The sequence below is a fragment of the Tigriopus californicus genome, chromosome 1 (genome assembly GCF_007210705.1).
Source record: "Tigriopus californicus strain San Diego chromosome 1, Tcal_SD_v2.1, whole genome shotgun sequence".
In the NCBI taxonomy this organism is placed as follows: domain Eukaryota; kingdom Metazoa; phylum Arthropoda; class Copepoda; order Harpacticoida; family Harpacticidae; genus Tigriopus; species Tigriopus californicus.
The window spans coordinates 9611539-9633984 of NC_081440.1; the positions used below are offsets into that span (position 1 = coordinate 9611539).

The window sequence follows — 22446 nt, forward strand, 5'->3', positions numbered from 1 at the left end:
CCACCACCACCTACACCATTTCTACAAGTAGCGGTGCTGTTAGTTTCGACGATGGCAAACAGCGGGCAAGAGTGTCAGAAGAGATGAGCTTGGACACAAGGAGGGGGAATATGAGATCGAGTGAGGAACCAAGTAAGGCAGTTCTACAAAAAAGACCACCACTCTCACACAAGTGGGAAGGTGAGAGAGAGAAAGAGGGACTGACTCTCTCACGAGTAGCTCTATCAACACCACTACCACCACCACCACCGCTTTTACAACAACAACATCAAGTTCTACTACCACCACCAGGACGGCTTCCACTGGCATTACCTCAAACAAAATCTTCATTCAAAAAAGTAGGTAGTCATCATCACTTGAGTAGTGGCACTAGTAGTAGTAACACCACCACCACCACTCCCAAGACGTTTCGTTTTCACCTTCAATAGGGATGTTTAGAACGCCTGGCAAGGTGTAAGTTCTGCGTCATTACAGGGTTGTGAGAAAGTTGCTATTTCAGAAAATGGTACCGGAATTCGATTCAGATGGGCCATAATTGACCCAATTAGAAAGACGAATGAATGATTGGTCAAAATATTTCCATGATAGGTATCCATGACTAAATTATTAGCTATCGTTCATCGAGTTCGCAAATCTGAAGTTTTATAACGTTCTTCATACTGAATGGCTTTGGCTACAACCCTAAAACTATTCTTTTATTAGAAGCGCAAATTTTCGTAAATATCATGCTCCACTATTCAAATTGATATACGTGCATATGTGGCGATTCCATATTGTACCTTCAATGGTTTCAATGGTGGCAAACGCCACCAACCACGCTCATTTACCTCAATCTTCACAAGAGCTGGACCTGGTGCTAAAATCATGGTGCTTTCTTTGTTCGTTGTTTAGTTTATAAACGTGTCAACGGGAATCACTCACAAGTTGGCGAACACCACTCTGGCCACCACTGCCATCATCAACCCGAGAGAGAGAGAGAGAGAGGGGAAGGGAAGAAGACGGTGAAGATACCGTATATATACTACGGTAGATATTCATCGACGAGTACGTACAATTCACTTGGGGAGCAATATTTATCATAAATGGGGGCCACTTTTTGAGAGTGAAGCAAGCTAGCATGTCGCCTCCTGCTCTATTTCTGCATTCATTTCAGCGTTTTGAACGCGTGCATGAAGCGAATATTGTACGTACATGCATGGGATATCTAGCTGACGACATAGGTAACTAACGAAGTGGGCATTGACTCAAGGAGGTTTAGGTTGCTACACGGTTATGCTCCTTGCACATGGCGAACCTGCCAAGTGCATTACTCACTTGCTACTTACAGTACTTATAGACCTTAGTCGCTCATAGGCTCGCCTCTCGCAGTGGGCAAACTAAGTCATCATCTTGATCATCGTGGACAACAACGAACCAAACGGCCGGCAATTGATCGACCGTCCGACCGTCCGTCCGTCCGTCCATCCGACCGACCGACCGACCAACCAACCAACCAACCAACCAAGGCACCGACCAACCAGGGGACCACCGCGGCTAATTCATTCAAGCCTGATGGGCCCACGCTTCCAATTCCCCTTGGCCAACCATAATCAAAGAACAATTTGCCCAAAAACAACATAAAGAGCAAGGGACGACGGAGACTGTCTGGTAACTGAAGTTTTATGACGATCGGTTTATTGAAGTCTGCATGAAAACTCCTCACAAAGAGATGACGATCATGACGGTAGCGGTCGGTGAGAATGATGATCATGATATGGATGATGATGATCATGATGAAGGTCTTTGGCATTTTGAGGCAATATCTCAAAGACACACACACACACACACACACACGCACGCACGCACACACATACGAGTGCATCCAATGGTTCAGCTCGTGGGGTTGGGTCTGATCACTTTACTCACCGCGTTCAACTCGTCAGGGTTGAGCGCCTTCAGGTGAAGCCCTTTGAGTTCGGGGCGACCTTGTTTCTCTTGCAATGAATTCACTTTGACCTTTAGATCTGACCGCAGGATGTTGATTTCTTTGTCCAATTGAACTTGATCTGGAAAAGAGAAAAAGAAGGTGTAGAGAGAAAATCAAAATCATGCTCACTCACGAAATGCTAACTGCTTCTAGCTAACTGCTTCTATGTACTGTACATGATCGTATATGATCGTATTTGTTACTCTTGAGGTACTGTTGGCTCAACCAAAAAGTGGGTAGACTTTCATTCATTGTCTTTGTCTGCTTGGATTTGTGGCCACGCACACAGATTGTGTTGAATTCAAGAAAACACATTCAATCAGTTTCGAAAATGTTTTGAGAGCGAGGAAGGAGGACAACAGATGTAACTGATTGGGGATTTGGGTTTCAGAACACCTGTGACAAGTGGCAATGTCGATGTCGGCTCGAAAAGGTCAGCCATTCTTTCGTCAAGTTGTCGGGGTGGCAAATGATCACGATGGATAATATATATTCAAATCTCGATGCAGTTTTGGTCATTTTTTACCGCCTAAGCGCCTGGGACGAGTATGCTTCATTTCAGGACGATTGTCTTGACCATCCTTTTCGTGCTAAGGTTTTCCATGACGACGACGGATACAGTAGTTACTCGGGGTTTTAAATCATGAGAAGATTGGTGGTGGCTTGTCAAGTAAATTGAAGCAAGTTGAAATCAACTTCCCAGTGCTTATAATAAGTCTTGTGAGAGCGTTTCTCGAATATTCAAGGATATCAATGGCATTGTTCTGTGTCCTATTCATGTCTCCCAAGTACGCAGACCAATGCAATGCATACGATACGAGTACGTAGTAGTCTAGCAATCCCTCAAGTTTAAGGGGAAGGAGAAGCGGGAAGGGGGGGGGGGACACGTACAGTAGTAGGAATACAGTAGGCCTCGTCGTTGGAAACGTCAGGATTTCATTTCGTTCCTTGATCAAAACAGCCCCACACTTGTCTTTGGCCGGAGAAAAAAAACGGGCTAGGATTATCTGCCCCCCCCCCCCTCTTCTCTTCTCTTCACCCACAAAACCATCGGGGGAAATCTCCTATTTGTTTTGGTGCTACTGGTATTACGCTAACGCGATCTGGAGATATGTGCAACAAGGCAGGCAGGCAGGCAGCAGAAGATCAGGCCATCAGGCCAACCAAGTAGCCGACAGATAGATCGACAACAACCAACCACCAAGAACGGATGGACAGGTGGTTCCAGCTTGACAAGACTGGGAAACCAAAGTGGTACTTCGAGTATATTACATACACTCACTGCTAGCAACTATTAGTGAAGCAGTCGGGTAAATTGAGTAAAACTTGACTAAATTGGAAGACAGAGAGAGCAATACCGGCAGTGGTGGTGGTGGTGGTCGGTCGTCGCTGTACCCATGCATGGAAATTGTGGCCATGATTCGAGGGCTGGTGGTGGTCTCGTCATGATTTACCTTTCGCATGTCTACTTTGAGCCATCTTTGACCATCGCCAAGCCAGCCATATGTTGGAATTAATTCATTCCTCAGTTTCTCATCCTTCACATGATTTCCAACAACGTGAGACCGATGAAATTGGCTTTGATCAAATCGACATTAGCCTCGTCGGATTGTCTGCATGAACATTTCAGTAAGTCAATGGGTTATAATTGTTCATGCTGAGCTGAATGACGATGTCGATAACGATGCGGATGATGGCGATGGTGATGGCGATGACAATGACAATGACGATGACAACAACAACAACAACAACAACAACGACGACGAAGATGATGATGACGACGACGACGGCATCAGCGGCATCACTGATGATGATGATGTTTTGAAAAAATCGCGAGAAAGTCGAAGAGTCCTGGAATCCTGTTGAGCGTGGTGGGTGTCGCAACTCACAAGGGATTCTTCACGTTCTTCATGGTGGCGATAGCGCAAGCAGCAGTAAGTATGCAGTAAGTAGGGAAAGAGCTAGCTAGCAGCAGCACAAGCAGAATGTGTGTGCTGCCGGTGAGTCGGTGTCGTGTCTTCTACACCCGTTACGAGAACGTAGAATGACTTATGCTTGGACTAACTTAAAGGGCCCCTACGTATTTGTTCATGTGCGCGCTCGTGCTGTAGTAGTTTCAACTCCCTCTTTGAGCTCCATCCCATCCAATGGATAGATACTCTCACTGTCACAACCTCCACGCTCAGTGATCAAGAATGTCGCATAAGTCTACATACGTACATCCACTTGGCCAGTTTAAAACCCACTCAAGCTTGCTCGCTTGTAGGTTGGCTGCCTAACTGCCTGGATGGGTGGACGGCTGGGTGGCTGGGTGGCTGGGTGGCTGGGCAATTGGCTGATTTACAAGGGAGAAATTGCTTCCTTTCCCGGGAATTCATACGCAGCCCCACAACTCCTTCCAAGGCATGCATGTGCGCACCTGTGATGATTGAGCTAGTGGAAAGAGCATTTTTCATTTTTTTGCCTTCAACATTTTTTGGTCAATGGATATTCACTCATTCAACTCATTTCACTCCCTCAACTGTCTCCTTGACTGTATGTACGTTGTACTACTAGTACTACTAGTACTAGTAGTAGTAGTAGTAGTAGTAGTTAGGAGCATATTGTACAGAAGTTGGCACCCGCCAGTCAGAAGGAGTGCGTCAGTGAGCGTCGCTAGTGGTTCGGGAGGAGTTGGTAACCCAGTTGTTTTGGAAGCAACCGTGACAAGGAGGCTCCCTTTGCCTCTTCATTGCGTACAGTATACGTACATAGATAGTCTACCCACCTAACTCCTTTGCTTCACCTCATGTGCCTTATTATATGTGTATAAATCTAACTTGGTGGGACCATTGCGTCGCGCTCGATGGAAATGAAAGGACAATTATGGAATAAAATGGACAAGGTTGCATGCCTAGGACCAGAAAAAACGAGCTGGGAAGAAGCACCATGATTTATGAATGTGGCAATGAGGCTTAAATACACTTTCCTTTGCAACGCACTAAATCCTTCTCTGATAACTGTGAAGTATATACATAGTAACTCGTACTTTCGTAGGGTCGGCATTTCTCACCTTTTTGGAGCATGGACTGGGCTGTCCGACATGGAAGCCTAAAAAATGTATTTCCCATCGCCATCCACATCTTGGAGTCGTTCCCTTTGTACGAGGTCCGACAGGTCTGCTCAATCCCTCTGAGGGCTTCTCGATTGGTGTTCCGCCTGCGATCGAGGTCGATAATCTCCTGACGATCCGAGAGCACATCCTCAGCCGATTGTTCCACTTCTTTCAAATATTTCAGGAGCTGCTCGTTGTTGAATTCGGCCACCGACATAATTCCACGAGATGGAAGGCGCCTGAAATGATCATTTCAGGCTTGAATGCACTTGCTAGGCACGGTTACCAAACTAGTACGGTAGATGGTTTGTTTGGTTTTTGTTCGGTGGAGCCCGATCAATTGAAGAGCCGTACGTAAGTCATAGATGTTCGTTCTATTTGGGCCGAAAACCCCGACTTCTCGAGACATCTCTCCTTGTATTTATGTTTGCGTTTGCATTTGCATTAACCCCCGTCTAAGTTCAATCAAAAGCACACTTTACCAACTGTAAACACCAAAACAACAAAAGAAGCTAACTAGAATGAGCACACTTCAAATGATAGTAGTAGCATTTTATTTCACAAAGAAATCATCTATTTTTCTTGAGATAGAGAACAAATCGTAGTCGCCCAAATTAGTAAATCATCTCTGAACGTAAGAACGGAAAAAGCACGATTTAACATCATCATCCTAAGCAATGAGACAAAAGCATTCAGAGGGAGGAAACAAAAGCAAAATGAATTCGATCAGATTAACTAAGCGTTCTTTGAATAACACGATGGAGAAGTACAGAAAAAAAAACAAAATACTTTCCAACACATGAATGGGAGTAAAATTGAGGAAACGTAAGTCAAAACAGGATTGGATTGTACTCTCCTCAGGCCGAGGGTTGCAAAGGGGTTGTTAATAAATGGGTCGGTCGCTTGGTTGGTTGGTTGGTTGGTTGGTTGGTTGGTTGGTTGGTCTCTTGGTCGTGGTGGATGGAATGGTTTCTTGGGACGGTAAGTGCAGGCAAAACGAAAAGCACTTTTGAGCCACACCGAGGTCAGTTTGAAACTTGTGTGATTTGATGACGAATAGAAAATCGCCTAGAGGGTGGCAATTGCATCCGTTATGGACTGGGTGTCTAGGTATGTGTATTGTGTATGTTTGTGTATGAAACAAAGGGCAATCCCGTCTCGATGGGATCAAAATTGCAAGCATGGCTATGATACAAATATCACTTCTTGGTCCATTCAGAAAGTTGCTCTTGATTTCTTTGGTACATCAAATTGTTTACACAAATAATTTGCTTTACTTGTTCGTGCTGACACAAGGTGAGGGAAATTGTTTGTCGTCGCTCGAATTTCGCCCAATTCGCAAGGGGAGGGCACCTCATTTCATACGGTTTGGGGTTTGCGAGGGGCGTTTTGATTGGCTTTATCCGTGAAGGGGAACGTTGTTGTTGTTGGAGTTGTTTTGTTTTAAAGACATATATGAAGTAATTGTGAAGGGTTGTTCAGTTCAGTAACAGTATGACAAGATAAATCTCTTTGGTGTTGTAGAAAATGAAAATAAATTGCATTCTTTGCATCTCTTTTTTTTCCTGCACTTGAAAAATCTCTAGAAAACGTGGTTCAGCGTTGACTTCGAGCCATGAATGATTATCATTTTCATATTGGTGTTGACAGTAAGTGTGATGATCAATTTCTAATGGGCTTGAACCTGGGCTCATGGATTTTTTCTTTATATTGGAATCTCAGGAGGTGAAGAATTCATTACAACCACTTTGGACGTCAAGCAGGAGAAAAAGGCCAAGAGATTATCGAAGTGCATTGACACACAATTCAACACCTTTTTGGAAGCATTCAAAGTGGAAGTGCAAGTTCAGGATTATTTTTTATCAATGATTATTGTGACAACGAACCATGTCCAGTAGTTGGGATGTTTTCACTGCTCTGGCAATACAAGGGCAATTTGCAATGAAGCCTACCATTCGTATTTTGGAACCTGTTCGAGGCGCTTCAATCCAAATTTGAGAGAATTTTAGAACGGGGCAAGATCTTGGTTTCTTGGTTCTGGACACTAAAGGCAGGCGCGTAAGAACGAAGAACATATGGATACATACATATCTTTGGTAACAGGTTCATTGCAATCTACAGTTGGCATTTGACTAAATGGAGACACATAAGAGATCTTAAATGTACAAAATTAACAGCTATATTCATTTGGTGTTGGTTTCAAGACTGATGAGAGGAAGAGAGTGAGTTGGAGAGTGCAACCATCAAAATAGAAAAGAAGAGTCCGTCTTCGGTCGGCATGGGAGCAGAATTTGGGTATCTTCTGGTATCTTATGGTGGAGAGATTTTCACCTCAGGGGTAGACGAACCCTTGAGCCGAGGACTCTCAACTGGGATTGTTCGATTGTTCCTTCGTTCGACAATGATGAGGAATTCAGTCACTTTCTATCACATCGTATTCCAACAAAATGATTGAATTCGTGACTGATCGCTCAAGTGGGACCGTCACTTTTCGCTCACGGGCAAGATTAGAGGCGTGTTGGTAAGACAGAGCATCGACATGGGTCACTAGCATTAGGTTATTGCGTTGTCCTTTGGTCAAATTTCTTCGTTGTGATGGGTGTTCAATACATATTTCTTTAGATTTAGGATAACGTATTTTCTAAGGCCTTCGCCGCCGCCAATTTTGCGGCAGCCGTCAATTTTGGACTGGACCTATTTTTGTTCTCTTTGGTGTTTTCGTTGCCATTTTCTTCCTCTGGATCCACAGAATGAGGAGGCTCAGGAGACCCAGGATTGGGCTCTTCGTCATCGTCATCGTCTACGTCGTCGTCGTCTTCATCCTCATCTTCATCAATGACCAAATCCTTTTCTTTTTCTTCCTTTTCACCACGTGCCTCATTGTCCGATCCAGAGTTTCCACAAGACGTGGCAGCGGCCATGGCAGCAGCGTGTGCCGCGGCCGCTGCAGTTGCGGCTTCAATGGCTGCTCGCCTGGCCTCTAGATCTTTGAACTTGTACTTGAAATCGCTTCCATCAACGTCGGGGTTCCAAATCCCGTAAGCGGCGCCGATGTCCATAAGGCTGCTGAATCCATTGGATTCGTCTCCCGAGGAGGCTGTTGTGTTCGTGGGAGTACCTTGGGTCTCCATAGTCGAGTGATGAGCTAAGGCTGGGGTCTTCGCATTGTTGTTGATGGGGACTGAGGAGCGTACAGTTCCTCCACCTCCGACGACTTGAGGTGGCTTTTGGATACCCATAGCCTTGAGGTAGCGTTGATAGTGTCGACGAAGTGTCTCCCGTGGAATATGATATTTGGTTGCCGCAGATTGGACCGAGGCGCGGTTATGAAGAATTTCTCCAATGGCTAATTGCAATGAATGAGTGCGGCGAGACTTCATTAGCTCCGGTGTCATAACAGGAAGTGCCTCGGGGGCAGAATCAGAGAATTCGTTTAAGATTTTGTACTCTGCGGCGATCATTCTTTCCAACCGTGATCCCCTACCACTGGAGTGCTTGCCTCCGCCCCGATTCCGTTGAGATTGGAGGTCGTCCATGTTGTGATTAGATCCTGGCGTGTTAGAGCGGCTTTCGCCCCCCGGGGGTGGGGTATTGAAATCCCCTTCCATGGGCGAGGGACCGTTGTTATCACTGAGACCATTCTCGTCCTGATTGTTTCCAGAGCCAGGAGTTCCTTGGTGATGGGGAGGAGGCGATCTCTCTGCAATACCATCGCTATCGTTGTCGTCCTTCGGTAAAGATTGGGCGTGAGCTTGGAACATGGGGTGTCCTAGGGCACCCAGGTCGCCCATAGGATGATCACCGAACATTTTTTTGAGAAAGGGCATTTGCTTCAGCATAGGATTGTCGTGCTCGGAAAATTTGGGCCCACCAATGGACTGATATTTACGATGGAGAGCGCGGTATAAATTAGGTGATGAGAATTGACTGAGCAAGTCGGTGGCTGAGGCCGGTTCGTTGGGTAGAGGAAAGAGGGGGGGAAATTTTCCTGATGCTAATCCAGCAGCGGCAAGATACGATTTCGCCATGTCCGGCAAAGAGTGTGCTGGTGGAGGTGGAGGAGGGACACACATCCCGGCCCCGGAAAGAGGTGGTAAGGATGAGCTATTGCTTTTGATTGGAGTTGTTTGGGCCTCAAATTTGGCCACGGCTGGGCCATCTTCGGTGCTTCTTTGTTCATTAGCAGCTCTGGCAGCTGCTTCCTCCCGATCCGATTGACTCAAGCCCTTGACTTGAAGAGTGTCAGCAAACTTGAGGAAATCGTTCAAGTAGGCTTCTTGAACCTCCACTTCTCCTTTATACATAAAGAGCAGGAGATCACGCACGATTTCTTCACCAGCATCTTTAAACACTATCACTGGATGCTTTTCGGGCAAGTCTTTGAAGAGTCTGTAGAAGTATTCACTACAAGCAGCTAGAACCATGCGATGGGCAGTCACCATTTTGCCATTGGAACAAGTGAGAGTCACATCCACAAGAGTGTTAGTGTCTAAGAGTTGTTGGAATGACGAGAGAGTGTTGAGACTGTGGTTGTTCCACTTCAGGTGGAACTGTTGAGATGCCTCCATCGTGAAGATATTTGAAGAGACTGCTGGTTTTGCTTCCAGCTATTAACGATGACTTGAAGTACTACTAGAGCAGAATACTCAAGGGACTTGGGTAGCCCTTCCGGGTTAGAATCCTGCTTGTTCCTCAAGCTTGATCAAATTCTGTTTTCCGTGATAACACTTGAAGTGACATTGAGATCACAAGGTCTGAGGAGGATTGCCCCTTACCATCCTGGGGAAGAGAAGGTTTAAATGATAAAATTATGCTTAAAGAGATTCATTGCCGATATTAGTTTATATTTAGCTTTGAGTCATGAGAACAGAAACCAACACCGTCTTAATTGCAAAATATAAGAAATACAATACCCAACCAAGTTAAAGAGAAACATGCATAAAAAAAAATAGTCGAGGAAGGAAAGGGCACTACAGGTTTCAAAAGGCTGTCATTGACTTACACTTGGATTAGAGAAAATGCGAACGCCAACTTTTCCCCAAACAGAAGATTGAAAACATTAGAAGACGAGAAGACATTGTTCCATTAATGGTAGAACTAGACAGCTAGCTGCCAAGGGCTGAAGATGAGGCCTGGACAACACACCAGGAAGAAAAGCCAGAACAAGAAGTAAAAGAAGAAGTCGAGGACGACACCGACGACGACGACGACGACCAAGAAGAAGAAGAAGAAGATCCAGAAGAGAAACTACTGTTACGTCTGAGCGAATTTTCGTTCCGCAAGGCTAGTTATGGGGGACTCGGGGTTCTGCCAGAAACTTGACTAGAATCAGAGTGGCAATCCCGATGGTTCTGGTGTAAGAGCTACTGCTGCTGCTGCTACTGCTGCTGCTGTGGTGTTGGATACTACGGATTTCAGATTCCTATTCTATTTTGCGGCGAAATTTCGACACAGGCAAATAACATGCAACGAGGAACCAGTGGCGGTAGCGGCTTTCCGACTCCCTCCATAGGCATCTCAGTTTATGGATGAACAAGCCGAGACAAATTGCCTTTTTCCATCCCCCCAAATCACCTTCTTAAGTGGAAGGGAAATCTCAAAACAACTATCCAAATCAAACGTCAAGGCAGTAGGGTAGAAGTGAGCTTGTGTTCGCACATTTTGACTTGGTTACATTGAAATAAACCGATTTTGGGACTACGTTTTTCTTATTTTCAAACACGAATGTCCCCCTATAATTCAGTTTGGCACCGGTTACAACGAGTAACACGTTCTAGTACATTTTAAGCTTGAAACTCAAGTGCCATTAGTCGTTCCGTTGCCTATATTTCGAATCCCAAAACACCTGTACATTTAAAGAGCTGCTCTTCTTCATTCGTTCCCCCACTTTTTTCCAAGCCCCGATCTTTGTAGTAAAGGTGTGCGACACATCAAATCCTCCGCTCAGCGTACGCACCTACGTACGGACGACCGAGTGAGTGAGTGAGTGAGTGAGTGAGGGGTCCTTTCTCTTCGCGTGTCTCTCGACGTATTTCTCTTGAGGCAGAGCACCACTCACATTGAGTGAGTGAGTACGTAAGTAAGTGAGTAAGTGAGCAAGTAAGTAGCAATGGCAATCCAGAACCTATAACAGAAGAATGGCTACCGGTACTATTCAGGATGGAGCCATGCACACCCAGTAGAAGACTGACTCAAGGGGCTCGCATTGCTCGGGTCTCATGGTGGAGGCTAGTAGAGGATGCAGAAAACGAGATATGGGTTGTGACGAGATCCCTCCTCAGAGGGCAGGAAGAAACAGCTCCACATGTGTAAGTGTCAGGAGCTAACGAACGATCAGAGCCCTCATGTTTTTAATACTACTCCAGAGAAACACTTACTCAAGGCTCACAAATATGTTCTCGAAGTCGAGTAGCATCATTTCGGCAGATGGAAACAAAGAACCTATCTTACTCCGCTATCTGTAGTCGCCCAGCCATGACCGATATGGGGAAATGACGGGGAGACAACCGGAGGGAGTCAGCTAACCAACCAACCATCCTACCAACCAACCAACTTGTACATGGTTAATGGTGTACCACCATCTCGAAACGAAGGGCTGGCTTTGAACCCTTGACAAAATGCACAAAGCTGTGACGATTTTATTTTCATAAATGTGCCAGTCAAACCAAAACACCCAAGCATGACGACGAAGGTAGTGATGGTAAGTAATGATGATGAAACTCGGTCGATTATCCTCCCAAGGAATAACATTGAGCCTCAACCATGACCAATCCAAGTCATGAGGCGTGCGTATACGCAAATGCTACGGTGTTGAGTCTATCATCCACATAGGGGCGAACATTCTTGGTTGGTCCGTGCTGCCTAACGACCCCCTCTAGGCCGTAGCCTACGTAAATTTAACCAAGACCGTCCTTTCTATCTTTCTCCCAACAGTACAGGAGATAGGAAGGCAGTTCATGTTCAACAATCACAAAGAAAGAACGGGAGAAATTTACAGCTATACATCACTAGAACCAACGAGCGTGGAACTTCAAGTCGAGAAGTGGTACTCCCTCATCCCCATGTAGCACGCCAGTTCCTCGTCCTCCTGCACCGGCAACGAACGAGCGACGGAGCGCCACCAAGATTGGTGACGGAAGAGCATTGGTCCCATCTCGGCGTGATGGTAAGACGATGAACGGCCCTTCAGCTAGCTGGTGTTACACCTGGATGATTTTGGGTGCCACACTTACGTATACGGTACGTTCGCACAAGTTGGATGGGCCAAAGAAACGTGACAAGTTTCTCTCCCGCCATGATGGCCTTCTTTCTTTTTTGCTCGCTCTATGGTTGTTGGAGTTTGGAAATAGTGTCCAAGAAGACAATGCTCCCCTCCCCGTTTTCCTCTTTCGAATGACAAACCATGCATGCATGAGTTCCAATCATCTACTATCCAAAGGATCCTGTCTCTTTGTCGATGAGCACCAAGGTTGATTCTACAGAATTGTACTCGTACATGCCTCATACCTTCAACTCTAGAAATAGAAATCTACTACCCCGAGGAAAGCCTTGGCACAAATTGGTTGGCCAGTTCCGTTTGCATCTCGTTCATTGTAACCCACGGGAAAAAGGAAGTACTAATTTTGGTGGGCTACGATACGATCTCCAAGCAAGATCAAGTTGCCTTCATGCTTCCGCCCCAATCTGAACCCTAGAGTTACGGGGTATCATCTACCATCTAGCCACGTTCAGTTTCGTGTCATGAAATCGTAGACAGGCTGAAGATAGCTGGAAATTGGTGGGTCTTGGGCTGATTGACAGGCAAGTAAGCTGCCTAGCTGGTTGGCTGGTTGGTTGGCTGTCTGAATGACTGACGACCATCCCCTGAACTGTCTGAATGAGGCTTAAAGACAGAGGAAAGCAGGCTGCTGTACCGTACATCCGGCTGGGTGGCTGACTGACTGACTGACTGACTGACTGGTTGGCTGGTTGGCTACTTCCTACATTTTTGAATGAAATTTTTGGAACGTGCGCCTCTCCCTCTTCCTCTCTCTTTCTTTCTCTCTTTGCCTACTAGTTTTCTACCTTCCGTCCCTCTTGTCGTATATTCTTGCCATTGTCGTACGTAGTAAACCACTGTCGGTCTTAGGGAAGCGAATGGACAATGTCGTAGGTACATAACTATGAAGCGGATGGATGGTGGTTGTGGGCGCATGTTCATGAACGAGTAAGTTAGGCAATGAAACCGTTGGTATGGTTGGGAACGGAGAAGCACTAGTATTGCGGCAAAATCCCCCAAACTCTGACTCACTTATCGAGCACTACTTCTCCCTCAAAGTTCCCCGAGCAGAGACGACTTATTCTACACCACACCGTGGGTTTGTTTGTATCTACCACGACATACCTGTGAACTAGCTAGAGGCTCTGGCTTGTCACGAACCACTGCGCATGACCATTGAGCATGGGAGTGCCTCCGATCTGAATTGGATTAAACATCTGCCTTTGCCTGGTGAACCTTGAGCGTACCAACGAAGGAACGCAAGAGACTACGACAAAAGTCAAGGAGGATCCTAATCAATGGATCTTGGCACCAGACCTCTCGGGAAAAACGATCATGACCGGATTGCCGAAAGTAGAACACAAAAAGTCTGCTACTGCTGCTGCCCACTCCTGCTGTTATGATCCAGAGACAAAATTTACTGTCATGACATTGTGTTTGCCATGGTTTAAGGTAGGGGGGGGATTCATTTGGGGTAGCCACCAAAATTGTGAATCGGAAGCACCTGCACTCATTTCACTTCCCCAGAAGAGAACAGTTCAGCAACCCATCGAAACAGCCCTTGGAGATAGGTAGGAACAGCTCGTTCCTCTCTAAACGGACGAAGGAAAGAGCTGCATGATGATGATGGTGGTAGCAGTTGTTTTAGTTGTTCTTGTTGTGGTTGTTGTTGTTCTTGTAACAAGTGAAGCTGGTGGTGGTGATGATGGAGGTAACAACAATAATACACATCCAACAACATCAAGCTAAGTAAGAAACAGTTGGTTCCTCCTCCCAAACTGAGAGAGAACACCATGAACGAACGACAACAGCTTTTGATATCGTCGAGAGGCTGCCTATCTGAGTGAGTGTGTGTATGTGAGCGAGCTCCTGCACACAACGGGCGTAGGGTGGAGGTTGAGGATGACGATGAAAAGGTGGTGTTGGTGATAGTGGTGATACTCACGTTATCGGGGCGCTTGAGGATGAGTCGGATGAACCATTGAGTCAGACAAACCAGGTAGCCCAGAGAGTGAACCAGAACAGCGGAAGAAAGGAAGCTTGGAAAAGACAATAATGCCCAAATTTCCCCCAAAGCGGACGTCCAATTTCCGTTAGGCGAGTCTGTATCAAAAAGCTGAATGAGACAACAGATCTCTCTGAGAACCAACTTGATTGCTTCAAATGCTACTAGAGCGTTCAAGGCAAACAATGATGATTTGGAAACGGGGATTTGGGTGGAATTTGACAAAAAAAAGCCACGCCATGGCAGCCGTCATTCAACGGTGAAACAAGCACTGTTTATAGGATACACTTCGAAGCACTTGAGCATTACTCATAACTAAATACGGCAGGACATGTTTCTCTTGTTTTGCCAAATCAGACTTCTTCTGACGCGTTGAACCAACTCCATATCAGAGCAGTGGGAGAAAAACGAGGAACTCATGATAAGAATTGAGCGCCGGGCGCTTGCAGCAGCGTCTTCGACACTAACGCCCTATTTGAGTTGAATTTTAAAGAATGTGTCATATGCATTGGATATGAAGAAGTGCTTCTCCCTCTTCTTATCATCAGGAATTTGACACGTTTCCCGAAATTGACTCCTTGTCGACGACCCTAAAGCAATCGTCGACACTCTGATTCGTCAATCAAAATGTGCTTGCCCCATTTTGGATCACTGGGATCATTACAATAAGAACTAGGAGAGGAGTAAGGGCAGATTCCTATGTGTTACTCCCAACTATTTGTCCATCGCCATGGGTGCCATTAATATTATCCCGAATCAGCCTCATCTAGTCAATCACAAAGGTATTTGTAGAGCTCTGTGTCGTCGCAAGAGGCAATTGCTGAATCGTCAAATGAGCACAAGCTCCACCTAGGCTTCTCGACTGGCAGAAAAATATCCTTCACTCTAGCAAAAATAGGCAGGCTCGATATGGAATTGACTGAAGTCGGCAAAATATTGGTTCTCTAACCCAATTTAAGCTCAGGCGTCATATTTCTCCTCCTCGACAAGCCTGGGAGGCACGCCGCCATCCGGCTCAGCGAACCCAGTCCGGCTACTATTCAGACTCTTGAAATTTTCTCGCCTAGGCATTTCCATAACTTCGGGGGATCAAATAGCTCGAAAGAGTCTGGGTATGAAAATATTTGAGTCCCGTCTTGGGCGAGGAAAGAAAGGAATGGGACGGGCTTCAGCTCAACTCGGCTTTTTTGTTTCTCTTGTTCTTCCGTCTCCCTAGTATTGGAACAACTGTAGTTCGACTGCACTATTTCAAGCCCTTCTATAATAAAACAATGGAAAGAAAAAAGACGAGGAAGGAAGGACCTTGAGGGCCGTGAGTTCTAGGCATGCACGAAGAAGAAGGGGGACCTCGGGGACCCAGAACTTAATCTTAATACCATCACCGAGGGAAAGAAGCAATACTTTCTAACTACATGGGGCAACCATGAGACTAAAGAGACCAGGACGTATCGGTCCCGAGAAGTAGCAGATGTGCCCACGATTAAGGAAGGAAGGTAGAAAGGAAGAAAGAAAGGTGCTTTGGTTGTGCCAGCCATGGGACTTAACAAAAAGTCAAAGAAATTTACCTGGGCACGCGACCCCAACTCAGAGGTCAGGTCACCCAAGACGAGCCGGAAAGACCCCATTCTTGAGCGATATGACCTATCATGACATTTTGTGCGTCTCCCATGGCCACTTGAGAACTGTGATGTTGGTGCAATATAGGTTTAAGAAAAGAGGCTAGTGGTGGTCGTGGTGGTGGTGATGATGATGATGATGGAGGTGATGGTGGTGCTACTGCACTATCATGGATGAGTGCGACCAGGTTCGAGGACAGCTTTCGAGACACATCCTTGACCCTTTTAAAAAGGGCGAGTGCGAACCAAAGCGTGACACGAGTCAAGTCAGCGCAGATTTATTGTTGTTGATACTCTTGTCGTTGTAACATTTGTTGGAGTAGTAGCAGCACTAGTGGTAGAGGAAGAATTGGCAGTGGTTTTTGATGGTGATGATGATGATAATAATAATAATAATAATAATAGTAATGATGATGACTGTGATGAAACTGAACCTGACCTATCGGGTGAAGAAGTCGTGAGAACCAACACGCTGTGCAATGTGCAGTATGGAAGGTAAAGTGTGCACTTAGAATAAACACATCACTGTCATAGTTTCAGAAGAGACCATGACCCATTCATTTTCTTACCTTGAGGGGATTTTGAGAGTCCGTCCGGTGGTCGGTTTCTTTGGTTATGCTGAAGATGAGTTTTGTGTCGTTGTATTATTGTAACACACCTTGCTTGCTCAAAGATCTACGCACGACGACTGAGCACAAGCCTCAAATTGGCAAGAATGGTGAACGAACGAACGAGCGATCGAACGAACGAGCGATGTAACGAAACGCGAAACGTCGAACGGAGGGACGGACGGACCGGCGAATGGGACGTTCCAACGAACGAACGAACGAACAGACGAACAAACGGACGGACGGACGGACGGACGGACAGACGAATGGACCGACCGACGGATGGACGGACGGGTCGAGGACCGAGAGAACGAAACAAACGACGAACGAACGAGCGGGTGCATTGGTGAGTGACTTTGTGAGCAGAGGTGGGATGGACAGATGGGAGATGATGGTGATGATGATGATGGACTTGGTTAGACCCGGCAGCGCCTCGATTTTCTTCCTCGTTTACTTTTACCTTGTCGCCGTCAGCGTCGTCGGCAAACCCTCTCATGATCACTCGACTCACCTGAACGGGTGCCCACTGCCCAGATGAGGCTTCCGGGGCACACGCACTAACACTGTTCCAATCGACTTGATCGTCGTCCTCTTCTCAACACAATCAAAGCGTGAGCCCCTCACCAATCTTTTCAGGCGGCGTATATCGTCCTCATGGTGGATGGAACTGCTTGCTCAATGTACTAAGTTAGAGACGAGAAGGCTCTTCGTCTCTTTACTTTGGCGGACCTTTTTTCTCCCGTTCCTCCTTTTGAGGTGGTGGAGTGAGTCAGTGTAGTATGTACATTCGTACTGCATTTACATTAGTAGACCATTGTCAAGGCAAGAGTCCTCCTCGTCCGTTTGTTCCACGCAACCCCGTTAAGGGAAACGCTCCAAGAATGCCCACCTAAAGTAAACAAAAAAGCTGGCCCCTCATGGAGAAGAGGAGCGGGACATCACGAGAAAAATCTTCGGATGGAATCAATTGTCATTACGCCAATTGGTTTTATCGCAGAGGAAAAACGAACAATGGAAGTGATCTCCAGGAGTTTGCTTTTGACCAGGGTGCCATTAAAGGACAATCGATCAAGAGAATTTCGTGTTTATGGAAAATTCTCAGTTTGATCCGACTCAGTAAAAAGTTACAAGAGATGAATTCACCAATTTGATGAGCGATAGCGATAAAACGGCTTTAATCAACCGCGCCGAGATTTCGATGAGAAGGCCATACCATATGAGAAAACTTTCTGACCATCAAAAAATTGAGCAAGTCAATCGGGGCCCTTCAGAAAACTGTTTCTCAAAGACTTCGGTCTAACTAACTTATCAATGTGAATTACTTGTACAGAATGAGAAAAAACGGTGGGCCAACAAGATTTTTCCATAGTGTGGCTGCCTAAGAAGGCAACAAGTATGCATATTGAAACTTTACTTTTACCTGAGTAAAATCATTTTGAGACACGTCTAAAATATGAACACAGGGTTAAAAAAAAGCCAAGTAAATCCATGGTACTGACAACTAAATATATTTTGAGATTTTTTTGTAACCAATGTTATTGCAACCCAATGTCCGTTGTCTTACTGAAACTGAGAATTGTCCCAATACCCCTTTATCACGGCTGTACTTTGCCAAGGCAAGCAGCCAAACCGTTTACAACAGGCGAATTAAGAGCAAAAACTACTCAAAAAGAGAAAACGATGAATTGCAAGGCCAAGTTCATGAATCATTCTTCACTGTTTTTGGGTTCGTGGCCCCAAATGTTCGCAGGTGGCCAATAATGAAATCAAGCAATGTCAAACAAAGGCTCCATGTTAAGCTTTAACGCTTTTGCAATAGCAGCTCGAAAAATTTGATACATATGCTGTAAAGCATGCTGAAAATTAAGCACTACCTCGGCCGAAATTGAGTTCCGTAGAAGTGCAGAGGTTAGGAAAGAACCTAATGATATTGATTATTCCAATTCCGTTAACGGCTCAAAGGTAAATCAGTGGTTCTCAAACTGTGAATAAAAAAAACAAAGTCGAGACCAAAGGTGGGCCCTAAAACGTTAGACGTAAATCGTTGCGTTGCTGTGCTCTTGTTGGCGTGAAACCCACGGGGAAAATCAGTTCTAGCTATCAGATTTTCTTCTGCGAGGTCGCATTTCCCTTTAGTAAATTATATCATGTTAGTTAGCGTATGAAAGGTTAACAAAGCTTTCCTTAAGGTAATAACATCCACCGCTGATTAGGACACATAGAACTAAACTATCCGAGTATCTACTAGCTTTTTAAGCCTTTAAAATATTCTAGTTGGGAACAAAATTTTGGAGCTACTCCGCTTTGTTATTTTGACTATTGAAATGTTGCACAAGCCAATAAAGGTTCAACAGTCTTAAATTGAGGTGCTTTTCAAAAATTCACAAGTAAATACGACATTTCCTGGGAAATGAGGAGACGGACAAGAATGCGCCGTCACTCAACCTCACAGGGGCGAGAAGTGTGCTTGATGACTGGGTACGCTCAATTAAAACGGATAATTTCGATGCCATCTCAAAATCACAACCGCAGATGATCACAACATACCAATTGTCATTATTAAACCTGAAAAAAAGCTAAAACCTGGAAAAATCTTTCCAATTTTTATTGAGGCCGATTTTTTTTTTTTGAGACAAATTTCCACTTTTTTCATTTTTGTAGCAATTTTTCCACTTTTTCGACTCTTTTCCGACCTTTTTTTATATTAATTTTCACATTTCAGGACGTTTTGCCCTTTATTTGTTTTTTGCTCCTTGTTTGGGACAATTTTATTTTATTCTGTGCAGCATGATCAGATAAAGGATTAACTTCTCATCCAGAACCATTTAGCATTTTTTTGGTTTGAGTTTTCCCTGGCTTTACCAACTGCTGCAGAAAATCTGATCCCTGGCATAATGAAAATGAAAGATTATGATTGTCTAGTTGTTGCCACTTAAACTCTAACTCAATGTGTAGCCTAGTACATACAGTTGGGTGCCTAGATTTTGTAACAAAAAAAATGCAGCAAACAGGCTAAAAGGGGCTAAAACGGCCTTTCAGTAATTGTATTCATTGCTCCAAGTTTGCATGAAAGACAGGGTTGTAAGCCGAATGAAACCAGTAGCGGCGCAACTTATACAAGATATTAGCCAAATTGAAAACAAATGCAAGCCATTTGAGCACACAAAATACATAAATAAGCGATGCAAACACACTCATATTACAATATAGCTTTTGTTTGTCATTACTGGTAAAACCTCGATCCTGTGTCTGAAGCTTTGGCTTCTCCTTCCCGTATGAACCTCGGACTAACATGTTTCAATCCTATGTGACGGGTAAGCCGTTGGGCCATACAGGGAAAGTGGGATCGAAATTTGACTTTGGCCTTAACAAAGTTTTTCAACGAGTTCCTCATCACATGGGGTACATAATTCCAGCAAAAAAAGCCCTTTCAATCCCCAAAAATGGCAATTAACAGACGCCAAATTGGCGAAGAAATTCGCACATGAATTGGCATATAAAGGTAAAGATAGCTAAAAATTCCAAAGACAAAAATTGAGCTAAACGTATGGATCTTCTATTTTAGCCTTAATGGACTGGTTTTGAATAAGTCAAAAGAGATTCACTTGATAGTCCTTTGCCTTGAATACCCATCAACAGAATGGTATTAATTCGAAAACAAGCTAAAATCATAGATTACGATTTATTTTGTCTGTAGATTGTGATGAAATTTATAAAGAGTTGGGGAAAGCAAATAGGATGGAGAAACATTTCAGAATTTTTGATTTTTTTTTCTTAGAAACACCAAAACATTCAAGCAAGGGATATGTGATTTTGGGAAAAAGCTATAAGGAGGCTTACTTAATAAACCAAGGATCCCTCTGACATCATATACAAAGTGAGGTTGGGAGACCAGCGCTGTCATGCTCAATACGCTTTTCTTGAAATGCCATTAAAAAAACTAGTTTTTGCTTGAACTTCCACGAACACTTTTTATTAGAAAGATTTGGCAAAATCAAGGCATACGCACAAGAAATGATTATGAATCAATTGGTATAATAGTCCCTATATTTATAAGGAGGTTAGCTCCAAAATCTAAGAATGCAATGTCCAACCCCTTTTGTGCCGAGTAAGCAACATGCAACTTGACATTTTGTACAATTTCATATTTTACGCATTTTTCTTCTTACCCTTAAGTAAAAGAAGAAGTTTGTTGATCTAAAACTCATCAGAAACACAGGGAGAATTCGAAAACATACCATTACTATTGCCTTTCCGAAACTTGTAACAATGGGTTACTTTTGAACCAACTCATTCAATAATGTCAAATAAGATTTCAGAGGGGCAGAATTTTGGACATGGATGAGGGGGCCACATGCATGACCGCCTTTACTTGTTACATCTTTCGGCCTCCAGAAAGTAATAAACAAGAGCTCTTTCCTGCTGATAATTTGACTACGCCATGTTATGACGTTAAGATGAAGAAATAAATGAGTGAGTGAGTGATTGATGGTTGAACATGGGGGCTTATGGATCACCCTTGATCTATTTTGGCCACATTGCATTTGCTTTTGGACATCTTTTGATCACTGTCGTCATTTTCGAACATTGTACGTCACTTGACGTCAAAAACTCTGGGTTTCTCGATATTGCCCATTGGTCAAGGGGCGGACCAGTCTCTAGACAAAAATGATTTTACCCAAGCCACACACCCTGTTCAAGAATGATTACGTCATTTGCCACCAATTAGTTGGCGCCCCATTCATTGCCTCAAGTTTGTGGTGAATTGATGTAAGGTTTAAATATAAAGTTTAATGGTGTTTACTGTGTTATTGGTGATTTAGGGTTAGGTTTGCTTCAAAAAGTTTAGGTTCAGTATTGAAAAAGTAGGACCACCTTCGAATTGATGGAAAATAATGTCTACTGTTATGTCTAATGTCTCAAAGTCAAACTTTTGACTGTTAAGCAGGAACCCAGCCAAGCTAGATAGTCGTATCCAAAGGAACGATCTGTTTTCAGTGAGTAATGCACTTATCAATAAATCAACGATGAGGCAGGATATACTGTTTAAAAATATGCAGCTCTGCGACAAATGGGACTTAGCTGCAGGCGCCCGAGTCATGAGAATAGTTTGAGATGATGTAACGGTAAAAGACAAATATACTCTTATGCATGATTGGCAAATTGGTAGCACATGATATGATGTTTAACGGATATATAGCTATCGGAGAAAAGTCAAAGCCATCAGTGTAGCAAAAGGTTTTTATTGATGGCGACTTACACGTTGGTTGAAGTTGAACATTAAAGACGATCAACCTGATCGTTTCCTAAGATTTTCCATGCTTTTTCCATACCCTAACCCACCAGTCGGGGACTGCATCAACGTACATGAACTCCACTCCAAATCATCTAATATTCCCCAAACTTCCTATTCACGTCGAGGCACTCGAAAAAACTTACCTGGCCACAATTGGATCCGAGATTCAAACGCCGGGTAATTTGTCCAATACAAATGAGTGGGAACCGACACTGACACGGGCTGAGCCTGCTCACACCAATGGAACACTTCTGTGTCACTGGTGCAATGGACGAGACGCTTTTTGGAACACACTCCTGGATCCGATGTTGGTTGGGGCTAGGAAAGGTGACCGGAGAGACGGACGCACAATCGGACTGACAGGCGGTAATTCAAACAGTCGTTGAATCAAGGATGATCAAAGGGTTCGAACAGCAAGATCACCCGTGTTGGACAAAAGCTAGATGAAAAAACTCGGATCAAAGTCTATCATAAAAAAAAGTGAGCCTAACCACAGGACGGAGAGGGGAGGGGGGGAAGGATACGTTTGATATGATCAGGTCCATTTTGGCTACCCTGCCCACCAGGGTGTTGCATGGCCATCATAACAATAACAAACTCCTG

General features: G+C 44.5%; 2 protein-coding genes across 4 annotated transcripts; both read right to left on the bottom strand.

The window, feature by feature from the left end:
* Positions 1 to 1652: 1652 nt before the first annotated feature.
* LOC131885816 (p53 and DNA damage-regulated protein 1-like) lies at positions 1653 to 22189 on the bottom strand. The gene is made up of 3 exons (XM_059233996.1): positions 21987 to 22189; positions 5019 to 5299; positions 1653 to 2045 (listed from the first exon to the last, which is right to left on the bottom strand). Exons 2-3 carry the CDS (start codon positions 5275 to 5277, stop codon positions 1870 to 1872), a joined length of 435 nt encoding a protein of 144 aa, XP_059089979.1. The 5' UTR covers positions 5278 to 5299; positions 21987 to 22189; the 3' UTR covers positions 1653 to 1869.
* Positions 5598 to 16659, bottom strand: LOC131885699 (broad-complex core protein isoforms 1/2/3/4/5-like). Of its 3 annotated transcripts, XM_059233835.1 has the most exons (3): positions 16509 to 16644; positions 15889 to 16270; positions 5598 to 9839 (listed from the first exon to the last, which is right to left on the bottom strand). In XM_059233835.1, exon 3 carries the CDS (start codon positions 9626 to 9628, stop codon positions 7685 to 7687), a length of 1944 nt encoding a protein of 647 aa, XP_059089818.1. In that variant the 5' UTR covers positions 9629 to 9839; positions 15889 to 16270; positions 16509 to 16644; the 3' UTR covers positions 5598 to 7684. The 3 variants fall into 3 exon arrangements, with proteins under 3 accessions (XP_059089818.1, XP_059089810.1, XP_059089826.1); XM_059233827.1 differs by lacking the exon at positions 15889 to 16270 and having other exon boundaries at positions 16509 to 16659; XM_059233843.1 differs by lacking the exons at positions 15889 to 16270; positions 16509 to 16644 and adding an exon at positions 14264 to 14968.
* Positions 22190 to 22446: the final 257 nt, after the last annotated feature.

What these genes read in the sequence shown, in the direction of transcription:
- LOC131885816 (XM_059233996.1), bottom strand. Translation starts at nt 5,277, where the DNA reads ATGTCGGTGGCCGAATTCAACAACGAGCAGCTCCTGAAATATTTGAAA. An exon ending in CCAGTCCATGCTCCAAAAAG is followed by an intron (nt 2,046 to 5,018) that starts GTGAGAAATGCC and finishes TCTCTTTTCCAG; the next exon opens with ATCAAGTTCAATTGGACAAA.
- LOC131885699 (XM_059233827.1), bottom strand. Translation starts at nt 9,628, where the DNA reads ATGGAGGCATCTCAACAGTTCCACCTGAAGTGGAACAACCACAGTCTC.